Here is a 12,458-nt window from a genome sequence, read left to right as displayed (position 1 = left end):
GAGCGAGAGCCTTGGTGGGGGCCTATATGGGGCTGTGGTGTAGGTGGGGTTTGTGTTGATGGGGGTGGGGTCAGAATGCCCATAAGGGACAGCTGTTGGGGTGAGGTTTGTGATATGGGGGTTGGTGGCAGAGGGAACAGTGAGTGGGTTGTAGTATAGGTTGCTCAGTTGCGTTGGGAATGTCGCGGGTGGAGTCTTTTGGTGGGAGATTCTGTGGGGTGTGTTTGCCCTTCCTCCTGTGTCTGGGTCCTGCTCATTTTCATTGCTTCTCGTTCCTCCTTGCGTCTCTGTACCCTCTCTTTCAGTGTAGTCCTTTCTTCTTGTGTTCTGTCGCGGTCGAGGTGTGTGTGTGTGTGTGTGTGTGTGTGTGTATGAGTGTGTGTGTGTGTGTGTGTGTGTATGAGTGTGTGTGTGTGTGTGTGTGTGTGTGTGTGTGTGTGTGTGTGTGTGTGTGTGTGTGTGTGTGTGTGTGTGTGTGTGTGTGTGTGTGTGTGTGTGTGTGTGTGTGTGTGTGTGTATGAGTGTGTGTGTGTGTGTGTGTGTGTGTGTGTATGAGTGTGTGTGTGTGTGTGTGTGTGTGTGTGTGTGTGTGTGTGTGTGTGTGTGTGTGTGTGTGTGTGTGTGTGTGTGTCTTGGCTCGTCACCCAGCTTCTAACTGGTCAACGAACTTTCGGATAAAGATAATTGTAAACTGGAAATAATTAGATAAAAGCTAAAAATTAGTAGAAATAAAAATGTAGGTGCCGAGAAGAGCAGCGTACAAAACATTTCGTCCACGTTCCACACTGGCCTAAGTCACCACCTTCAAAACTATTTATCTTCACTTTGCTACTTATTTTCAACTTTTCATCTATTTCCTTTTATGAGCTTAAAGTTTCTGTGCTATAAGCTTTGTCGACCTCTTAAGTCTTATGTTTACGCTTAAAGCTGTGTATTAAGTTTGCCCCTATCATCTCCCTCCTCCATGTCATTCCACTTCTCAACTATCAGAAAAAAATACTTCCTTACATTCCTATGGTTTTATGTCTGCAGCTTCACCTGTGTCTACAGCTTCACCTGTGTCTGCAGCTTCACCTGTGTCTGCAGCTTCACCTGTGTCCCTTGATCCTGGTCCTATTTAATTCAGTCTATCCGTATCTGTACTATCAATTAATCTTATGATTTTGTGTTGTACTCGTGTCCATCCTCTCTGCCAAAGTGGTCAGGTTCAGTTCCTTCAACCTCTCTTCACAGTACATTCCTCTCAGTTCTGGTATTAGTTTGATTTCAGACCTTTGCATCTTTTCGAGCTTCTGCACAGGTGCACTACTTTACGTCACTCGGGTACTCCCTGACCCACGAGAGCACTTTACCTTCTGTCACTCGGGTACTCCCTGACCCACGAGAGCACTTTACCTTGTCACTCGGGTACTCCCTGACCCACGAGAGCACTTTACCTTCTGTCACTCGGGTACTCCCTGACCCACGAGAGCACTTTACCTTCTGTCACTCGGGTACTCCCTGACCCACGAGAGAACTTTACCTTTTAATCTTACCTTTTCCTCTAATTTCTGAATTAGTCTCTGTTGTGTCCTTTGTCAAATGATTTCAGCAGTCCGAGAAAGGGCAAGCCACCCAGCCCTCTCTCCTGTGTGTGTGTGGGAGGGGGGACAGTGAACGAGAAAGGGGGTGGAGGGAAAAGGGAGAAAGAAGCGATGAGGTAAGAGGGGGGGGGAGTTGAGAAAGAAAAAGGGGTAGAGGGGACGAGAGGAATGATGATAAAAGAGAGAGGGGCTGAAGAAAGAAGGATAAGAGAAGAGGGGAAAGAGGGAGGTGTCGTCAATAGGCTAGTCACACACACACACACACACACACACACACACACACACACACACACACACACACACACACACACCTTTTGTCAAGTGCCGTTCACAGATCTACACAGCCTTTGATCTCCCATCCTCACTCACCCGCTACAACCCCGTCCTCCAGGGACCAGAGATTTTTTTTAAACCATTTGCTTTTATCAACCTGACGCTAATTGATATGAAATAAATGTAAACATAAACATGGAAAAAGTAATGCTTTTTAGCTCCTTGAAATTCAGCGTTTTGAAAAGGAAGGTATTAAAAGTAAATATTTAGATTTATACTTTAGTTACCCAGTGTAATCAGAAACTGAACTAACGTTTGCCTCTTACAAGTGCATAGACTGCAGCTATAAAAGAAAAAATCTGCTATTTAATCGTTACCGATTTTTTAATGTACCAGATCTGACACCATAATGGTGACGAGTGACAGGAGGGCAGTGTCAGGTGGCAGTCGGGAAGTGCCAGGTGACAGCAGGAAAGTGTCAGGTGACAGCAGGCAAGTATCTTGTGACCTGATCGAAATTACACATCAATCCTCTCAGCGTACTACTGAGGTCAGATTACACTGTGTAACAAAATTTCACTTCTGTCGTGTTCCTGAGAAATCAACATCATTTCCCAATTCTTTATAACTAAACAAAATTTAAAAAAAAAATTTGAACCCAGAACCTTGCTTTTGTGGTCAGGACACTTCTTCAACACTTTCAAGAAAGACTGATGTAAAACTATTATGTTCTAGGGTTTTGTTTGGCAAATATAAAAACAGGGGCTCACAAACCAGCATTCAGTTTAACTCTAGCTGCCTGAGAAGACACATCAGAAGAAGTGAAATGGCATCAAGAGGCTGCAATCATTCTCCATATGCATTCTGCTACATATGTGGTCAATTCATTAAGACAAGAGCAAAGAAGTTCTCTGTAACAGCATCTAAAAAAATGGGTGAAGCTTACAAAGCATATTTTGTCATGCCAGTTGAGGACCAAGACAAGACCTGGGCGTCTCATGTTGCTTGTGAACATTGTAAGAAAACATTAGAAGGTAAGAAAGTCATTAGTTATATGAAGGATAAAATTTTGAATAGGAACATTTTTTAAATGAAATATATGTAACAGAAACTAATTCTTTTGTTCTTTTACAGGATGGTATAGAGAAGATAAAAGAGCCATGAATATTGCTGTTCCTAGAATATTGTGTGAACCCACAGATCACTCAACCAACTGCTACTTCTGTCTGGTGGATCCTTCCAAACGTCTAACTTGGAAAAATGCACCTGCTATTTCTTATCCAGACCTTCCCTCTTCTATTGCACCAGTACCACACAGTGCTGATCTTCCTGTACCTACACCTCCAGAATGAAGTCAACCGTCAGTAGAAGAACAGCAGCAAATCAGAAAATGAAGAGCACAGTGAACAAGACTATGATCTCACGGATGCAGCTGTTGGGAGGAATCCTTACTACCCAAATCAAACAGACCTCAATGACCTTATCAGAAATCTTGGTTTGACAAAGTCAAATGCTAAACTTTTGATTTCAAGGTTCAAGAAATGGGACTTGGTGGCTGAAAGTGTGCAAGTGACAAGCCATAGAAAACATTTCTCAAGCTTCTTCGCTAATGAAGAGAGGTTGTGCTACTCTAATGATGTATCAAGCCTGTTTGATGCAATTGGAATTGCATGCAATCAAGATGAGTGGAGACCCTTCATTGACAGCTCCTCCAGAAGCCTAAAAGCAGTACTTCTGCACAATGGGAACAAGTAACCATCTCTTCTCTTGGCTCATTCAGTGCATGTTAAGGTGGTCAACAACAGTGTCAAACTTCTACTGGAAGCTTTGAACTATGATAAGTATGGCTGGGAATTTATTGGAGACTTCAAAATGGTGGCATTTTTGATGGAACTCAAAGGAGATTTTGCCAAGTTTCCCTGTTATCTCTGTCTCTGGGATAGTAGAGACAGAACAGCACATTACCAGAGGAAGTACTGCCTCAAAGGACAGAGTTCTTAGTAGGAAATCTTAATATCAAACATAAACCATTGGTGGATCCTCAGAAGGTTGTGTTCCCTCCATTACACATCAAACTAGGGCTAATGAAACAGTTTGTTACAGCTCTTGATAAAGAATCTGTAGCCTTCAAGTATCTTCAAAACATCTTTCCCAAGCTATCTGAGGCAAAGGTGAAGGCTGGCAACTTCACTGGACCACAAGTCAGGAAAATCACCGAGTGCTCAGAATTTCCAAAGAAGCTCACAGAGAAGGAAAAGGAAGCTTGGGAGAATTTTGTTGCTGTAGTACAGGGCTTTCTGGGCAACAACAAGGTTGACAATTGTGTGGAACTTGTTGAGACCTTGGTAAAAAGCTATGGTCAGATGGGCTGTAAGATGTCCTTTCGGGACCGTATCCTTGATGTTCATTTTGTCAGTTTCAAGGAGAATGTGGGAGCATACTCAGAGGAGTAAAAGGAGCGCTTCCACCAAGACATAATGGATTTTGAACACATATCAGGGATCATATAATGAAAACATGATGGGAGAATACATTTGGGGATTTAAACGGGAAAGTGATTTGTTGCATACTCGCAAATCTAGAAAAACTGCTCAATTTTAGCTTTGTAAATATGTTTCAGAACGTTTAAAATAAAGTGTAAATTTTATATATATAAATTTTATTTATGTTTTTGTTTTACATCCAAAAACCAGCAAAAAATATTGAAATTTACCCAATTTTTTGTCAAAAATTCATCCTGTAAGCCACAAAAGCGAAGTTTAAATGGATTATGGCATTTTCTATTGTTTTGCAATAAAAGAAATTGGAAAATAACACTTGCCAGGAACAAAAATTGTGTTACATAATATTATTAACCTGTGGTGAGACGTAGTAGTGTTGACACTTATGAAACATTTTGACCATATAACTCAGCGCTTATAACCAAAAAAGCAAAAACAAAATCAACAATGAAGCATAAAATTATCAGTAAAAACAACGAACATAACACACTGAACATAAATAATCTACACATAGAGAGAAGCTTATGAAGACGTTTCGGTCCGATTTAGACCACTGACAAATCACATTGAATACAAATACTGCTGTTAAAAAGACTCGCAAAATCTCACCGCTGAGGAATGTGATGGCAAGTATCCCTTCTAGAAGAGAGGTGCGAATGTTTAAGTATACCTTGTCTTGACAAAGATCCTGGAGAGCGAAACGTTGCCGCAGTGAAATGTCACATTAGTTGCATTTATGTCCATTTACATGACATAACTCTGAGAATGTTGGCTTTCTGAGGGATAATTAAGAGGTTGGTCAGACTCTCAACTTTGCTGCCAGTCATGAACGTGTGTCAAGGGAATGAACGTATACGCACGTCAGTGGAGGGAAGGTGGGGGAAGGGAGGGGGTAATAAACGTACCGAAAGGTAATCAAGAGACGAAATGGAAATGCCAAATGCATTAATCGTTCTAATAGTCCCATTACGATGATTATTTTGACCTTTTTTAAACAGTCTCTTACCTTCTTGATGAGGGTATATACTTTCTTCTTGCCACAGGCTGTCACTTTCACACTCTTCCCATTCACGGTTTTCACCTTCACAGTCGCTCTCAGCCCTGTCATAGTCATCACTTTCACAGTCACCCAGAACAGGAGTTTGCAGTATTTTTGCCAGACATTGAAAAGCTTACAAAGAATAGATGCATCAGTTTTTATTTATTATAATTTAAATGATTGTACATGGATGTGTGTGATTATATATATATATATATATATATATATATATATATATATATATATATATATATATACACATATATATATATATATATATATATATATATATAAGTAAAATTGGCCGATTAGGAAGAACTCATTTAAAATTAAGTTCTTTCTAAAATTTTATCTTATATGTTTAAAGATATAATTTTTCATTTACGTTATTGTAAAAATTAATAATTTGGTACCAAAAGAATCTTAAAAAACTTGCCTAACCTTATTATAACAAGCGCAATTTAATTTAGCCTAATCCAACTAAATATATTTTAGACAAGTTTACAATAATTTAATAAACACTATGAAATTACATATATATATATATATATATATATATATATATATATATATATATATATATATATACCGTGCCGAATAGGTAAAACTTGCTATTTTGGCTTAAATAGCAACGGTCTTCTTGCCGAGTAATGCAAGTGAAAATTTATGTTTGCAATAATTTCACAAAAATCATTCTGAACGTAAGGAAAAAATTTCATTGTGTTTGTTTATTAAATTATTATAAACTTATCTAAAATATATTTAGATGGATTAGGCTAAATTAAATTGTGCTTGTTATAATAAGGTTAGGCAAGTTTTCTAAGGTTCTTTCGGTACAAAATTATTAATTTTTATATTAACATAAATGAAAAAATTCTATCTTTATACATAAGAGAAAATTTTAGAAAGGACTTAATTTTAAGTGAGTTCTTGCTAATTGACAATTTGACATATTCGGCACGACAACAATATATATATATAAATATATATATATATATATATATATATATATATATATATATATATATATATATATATATATATATATATATATATATATATATGCAGGCACACCCATGTGCAATCGTTTTAATTATAATAAATAAAAACTGATGCATGCGCACGTGTGGGTGCATATACACATGTGTGCATGCATGAATACACTTGTGAATGTGTTTAGATTGCTGTACACTTAAGCGTAATCACAATATTTTTTTGCTTTGTGTACACCTTATTTTTTCCTGCCCTACCCTTGCCGTAGAACTGTAGAACTCTTGACAAATACAGTTGTATTGACGCGTCCCTGGGGTGGTGAGGACCCAGGTTCACGCCCCTGCCTCCTCCGCAGGTCCCGTGTGATGGGGGAGGGCCAGGCGAACGCAGCGGCGGCGGCGGCGGCGACGGCGGCGGCGGCCCCGACGGCGCCTTCTGCTGCCCTTCCTCCGTCGTATCCCGGGGCCGGCCAAGGCTCTGGGCGCCCCAACCCAAGAGGCCCAAACAAAGAGCCCCCAGAGGTGAGTGAGGCGGAGTGTGACCGTGACATTCTGCCGCCTCCACGACGCTACAGTGACGCCAAGTTCAAGGGAAAGATGTTGGATTACTCCATCGCTGTGTAAGGGAGTACCGTCGGAACTCGTGCTGTGTCAACGAGTAGTGTCGGAACTCGTGCTGTGTCAGCGAGTAGTGTCGGAATTCGTGTAGTGTCAACGAGTTGTGTCAGAACTCGTGCTGTATCAACGAGTAGTGTCGGAATTCGTGTTGTGTCAACGAGTAGTGTCGGAACTCGTGCTGTGTCAACGAGTAGTGTCGGAACTCGTGAAGTGTCAACGAGTAGTGTTGAAACTCGTGAAGTGTGAACGAGTAGCGTCGCAACTCGTGCTGTGTCAACGAGTTGTGTCGGAACTCGTGCTGCGTCAACGAGTAGTGTCGGAACTCGTGCTGTGTCAACGAGTAGTGTCGGAACTCGTGCTGCGTCAACGAGTAGTGTCGGAACTCGTGCAGTGCCAACAAGTGTTTGAACATAGCTTTTTAGGACGAGTGAAAGCAAGTGTTTGGACCCTTGTGTCTGAGCAAGTGTTGGGACCGTCGTGTCTGAGCAAGTGTTGGGACCCTCGTGTCTGAGCAAGTGTTGGGACCCTCGTGTCTGAGCAAGTGTTGGGACCCTCTTGCTTTGTGAGGAGCAAGTGTTGGGATCCTCGTGTCTGAGCAAGTGTTGGGACCCTCTTGCTTTGTGAGGAGAAAGTGTTGGGACCCTCGTGTCTGAGCAAGTGTTGGGACCCTCTTGCTGTGTGAGGAGCAAGTGCTGGAGCCCTCCTGCCGTGTGAAGGGGAAACAAATGATGGAACACTACCGCTGTGTGAGGGATATGCATTGTGGCTACTGTGTAAGGGCTAGGTTAGGTTCTTTAAGGAACTTATATAGAAAGGGTAGTCTCCCCCCTTAGATGGTGTCATGAAAGATGGGAGTGTTCCCTATGGTAGAGTTTCTCCCAGAAGCCGGCCCCTGGCTTCTTCCGTTAGAGGGTGTCCCTGTTGTCTCACCAGGGACTTTTATAAATACGTGATCGATCGATCAATCTCTCTCTCTCTCTCTCTCTCTCTCTCTCTCTCTCTCTCTCTCTCTCTCTCTCTCTCTCTCTCTCTCTCTCTCTCTCTCTCTGCATCGGATCCCAGATGCCTGCCCCTAGGGCTGTCAGGTCATTTCTCCAAGGAGCCACATAATGTCCCAATAACGTTTCTTCCTGGAGAGATCGCTGTCATTGAGTGGGATCATGGAAAAGAAAACGAGAGAAGTTATGAAAATGGTTACTAAAAAAAATTATATTTAAAGCCTTTAAAAATAACCTATAAATTGGGAACTTGTCCTTGAAGATTGTTTCGCTTATGTAAATCACGAGGCAAATTTATGAGAATAAATCGACTCGTATTACACTTTTATGCATTTACAATTATTTATATCTATAAATCAAAGTCATTCACAACTAGAATGATTTTAGTTCAGCATTTAATAAGAAAAATTAGCTAAAAGATTATGCTTAACAAGTATAGCTTATCTCTTGCAGAATCTCTAATGATGATCAGTGTCATTAGATCAGACAGGTGAACAGTATGTAAGATTATTTCAGAGTGAAATAATCGTGAAAAAATTGTGGCAAGATTGACTTTTTTTCGAAAAATACGTCTTTTTATGAAGTTTTTTTCCTCACTATAATGAACATTGTGTATAAACAAATGAACTACTCGACCCCTATGTTGAACACCCCGGGCAGAACACATTGAGTGGGACAGATCAGTGGGGGTAATTCCAGTGCGTGTTTGTGTGTCAGTCAGAATCTTGATATTTGTTCCCATCTATTGTGCTGCGTAACACTGTCATGTTCTTATCTCCAGAAACACTGTGTATCTGTATATGGAACAATATTTATCGTTGTTTTCTATCGGTCCAATGAACAACTTCCCCCGTAATTGTGCCATCTTGTTGGTGTACAAAGTTAACTCAGACTGTACATAGAAACTGGTGTTAAATATCCGTTTTATGAGGCACCAAGTGACTTTACTAATGATTTACTTACGAGTTCAAATACTATCATGAGAGCTTAATACTTCGTATAAATTGACTGATAAATGGCCAACATTATGTTTAGCGTCAGCTGTGTTCTGGCAGATGTCTTGTTTTTCCTCTATTGTATTGCAGGTTGATAGCAATATCTATAATCATTGCAAGGGACAACACCAGTAGGGTAAGGGACAGTATCTTACCCTTCGATGTACTTATCCTCGGTAAAAAGGCTTACGCCACAAGTAATCTCCGCTGTGAAGGTTTCCCTGCCCAGTATGTGAAGGTTTCCCTGCCCAGTATGTGAAGGTTTCCCCGCCCAGTATATGAAGGTTTCCTCACTCAGTATGTGAAGGCTTCCTCGCTCAGTATGTGAAGGCTTCCTCACCCAGTATGTGAAGACTTCCTCGCTCAGTATGTGAAGGCTTCCTCGCCCAGTATGAACTTTCTCCATCTTAACACCTGGAGAAGCTTGTCATTGTACCTCTGACGTAAGGCAGCAGTAACAGTCTGGTTGATCAGACCCTGATCCACTATGAGGCCTGGTCTCAGACCGGGCCGCGGGGGCGTTGACCCCAGAAACCCCCTCTAGGTAAATTCCAGGTAAACCTGGTAATAATCAACAATGCCACATACGTCTACAGATATTACTAACACTAACAGGCTCAAGAAAAAACAAAATACATTAGACAAAAAAAAAGCGAAATATTAATGTGTATCTGATACCTACATACATTTAAATGAGAAATTAAAAAAAAATATACAGAATATAAATATGCTTTTTTGCCAAGCGAAGTTAATAAGGCTAAAATATTGAAATGTTGACAAAACTAAGCCTGTGTGAGTACGGTGACACAGTTGCGCTTTACATGGTACACAGTGATCATAATGGGAAATATTGTGGTTTAGTGATAAAGGTCACTCAAACCTCGGGTGAAGTTTCATCCCTTTAAAGCGGGTGCCTTGATTACACTGAAGGGCTCTTGATCCAAGAATCTGAACCTGCTTGCATATCTGGTTACCTCGCAATCATCAGGCGCAGTATGACTCCTACGGATATTGTGTGTGTGTGTGTGTGTGTGTGTGTGTATAATATATATATCCATGAGGAGACCCACAAAAGAAGAGGAGACAGAGTCTCCATCAAACTTTAGTTCATTTCGTTATAATGTTTGTGTTTATAAGTTCTGGGGATTTTCCTAAGGAATCAGCCACCTAAATCAAACGTAGGTAGGTATAATGTTTGTCAGAAAACAGCACAAGTGTTTCCTAACGAGGGTCTTAGTCATATAATGTCATACCTCAGGAGCTTTAGATCATCTGACAGAAGACTTCCGCTGGCTTACCGGTTCACCTCTTTAAAATTCATGATTACGATTGTAACCGTTAATTAATAATCTAATTCAAACGTACTTGGTAGAATTTTTTAATTAAAAAATGCATTTTGTTTCTCTAGTCGATGAGAATATAATTGATTTTTTGAGGAAGAACTTGTTCATTTTAACTTTTTTTATCCTTACTAGATGCACAGAGCTTATAAGACAGCGAAATATTCCTCTGTAAGGATCACCAGGTTTTGACCAGTTTAATATCAGCAATCCTAATTGCTTTGCAATTATCTGTTAAGTGCTGAGAAAATGGGTATTAAGAAAAATGGACGATGGATAAACTCGTATAAAAAATGTACGAGACTAACACTAATATATCACAAAGGGACACAAAAGGTGCTCCCGCGATTTAACTTCCGAGGCTACGACTTTATAACCCACAACATAATAACCAACACCAACAGTCTTTAGGAGACGTTGGTCTAACACAAAGGGTAGGCGGGTCAGGCAAGAGACAAAGCATCGAATTTTAGTTTAAAGTAGCCGGTTATTGTTGGTACGTACACACACACACACACACAGTCACCACATTTAAGACAGTCCATTCGAGAAAGTATCTTGTTTAAAATTATGTACAAGAACCCTTCACCAGTACTAAGGCATCTTCACTGAAGGACGACACAGACTGTTAATCAGCAGATTTCTCAGTTTAGGTCAGGATAGAGTGTCGTCCATTAATAAAAAAAATAAACTGATACCATTAAACGAAATAATCTACCAGAAGCGATAAAATTTTTGAATCACGAACAGAAAAATGGGACCCATGTAGCCCAACATTACACAACCAGATAATCACTACTGAAGGCTCGTTACCCAGTCCACTGAACAATACTAAATACCAAGAAGATAAACAGAACTGTGACACTGGAATGAAAGATTTATTTGTGTGTATATTTCGATTTGTGTTCGAATCTCGGGGTTTATTTTGATGCTTTAATATAATAAAATCAAGAAAAACCTTTGGCTTAATGAAATCCTGTGACACTTATGAGGCTACCTGAGGAAAGAGTCGACACCGAGGAAGTTGTTTTGACACGCCGAGGTAGACTTTTAACACAGTGGGTGAAGGATCTTCACACACACCGAGGAAAGAAAGTCTGGACACACTGAAGAGAATTAATCCCTTACAATGGTGTAAATCCACTGATAAGGCAGTCATGCACTGTTTTACCCCTGAAGGGCAAAACTCCAGAACCGACCTAAAGACAAGCGAGATCCAAGAGCCGAGGCGCTGGTAACACTGCCAACACCTGCTGAGAAGCTGACGCTCTCTACATAATGTTATCACATTTCTTTAAATACATTTGTATTGATGTGCAGCATTAAAAAAAAAACTTTTATTGTTGTCATCCATTGTAGAAATTAATGTTTTACCCGTTACTCTTCATTATATATTCACAAATCTTCAATGTGTAAGGTCTATAGAGCTGTGATAGATGTTCAAGAGTGTTCATGCCACTGGTGTGAACACGAAGCTTTGTGAAGTAATATTCCATCACCACCATTGTCCAGCAAATTTTTATGTTCTGTATAAAAAGTAAATAAAGTATATACTTAGATCACTGATTGATTTTCCCTGTATTGTTGAAATGGCGCGATGAAACGTTATACGGAAATCATTTAAAATTAGATTTATGGTACTTGGCTGTGCGAGCGAGAGAGTAGCTTCATGACCCGTGGATCAATACTGCATATTACTGCCAGCAGAAAAAAAAATTATCCAGAATAATTTGAGTTATGTATGTACGAGATAAGTTGAGTGTTGTGTTAGAGTATTACATTAGATAAGCATAACTACAGCAACATGAGATGACGATAATAGAGAAATACTTAATAGTGGCTACAATAAGCCACAAGAAACACTCTGGCTGACTGGTAGCTCTGAGTGAAAGGTCAAAAATATGCCAGGTATCAAAAATTCAATTATTATAACAACTGCAGGTATAAGAAAAGGAGGAATGTTATGTAAAAATGCGCAACATTTGGAAATCTTTTTTGATGAAATGTATCGCCAGCCAGTGGCTTCTTCAGTACAATACAGAGAAGAACGGTGGAAGATAAGTAGTTTGAGGTAATCAGTCCCTCAGGCTACCGATGGACTGATTACCTTAATGAAAAC

The 12,458-nt window shown here is 40.0% G+C and overlaps 1 protein-coding gene across 1 annotated transcript in view; it reads left to right on the top strand.

Annotated features, from left to right (window-relative positions):
- Positions 1–11,898, top strand: part of LOC138853786 (cell adhesion molecule Dscam2-like) — a 122,516-nt gene extending 110,618 nt beyond the window's left edge. The window contains exon 14 of the mRNA XM_070092577.1: positions 6,745–11,898. Coding sequence (XP_069948678.1) covers positions 6,745–7,012 — 268 coding nt within the window. The 3' untranslated portion in view covers positions 7,013–11,898. The remainder of the gene's footprint in view (positions 1–6,744) is intronic.
- The last annotated feature ends 560 nt before the right edge of the window (positions 11,899–12,458 follow it).

Source organism: Cherax quadricarinatus, chromosome 40 (genome assembly GCF_038502225.1).
Source record: "Cherax quadricarinatus isolate ZL_2023a chromosome 40, ASM3850222v1, whole genome shotgun sequence".
Lineage (NCBI taxonomy): Eukaryota > Metazoa > Arthropoda > Malacostraca > Decapoda > Parastacidae > Cherax > Cherax quadricarinatus.
The sequence above is the reverse complement of the archived record's forward strand: the minus strand, read 5'-3'. Positions and strand labels throughout refer to the sequence as shown.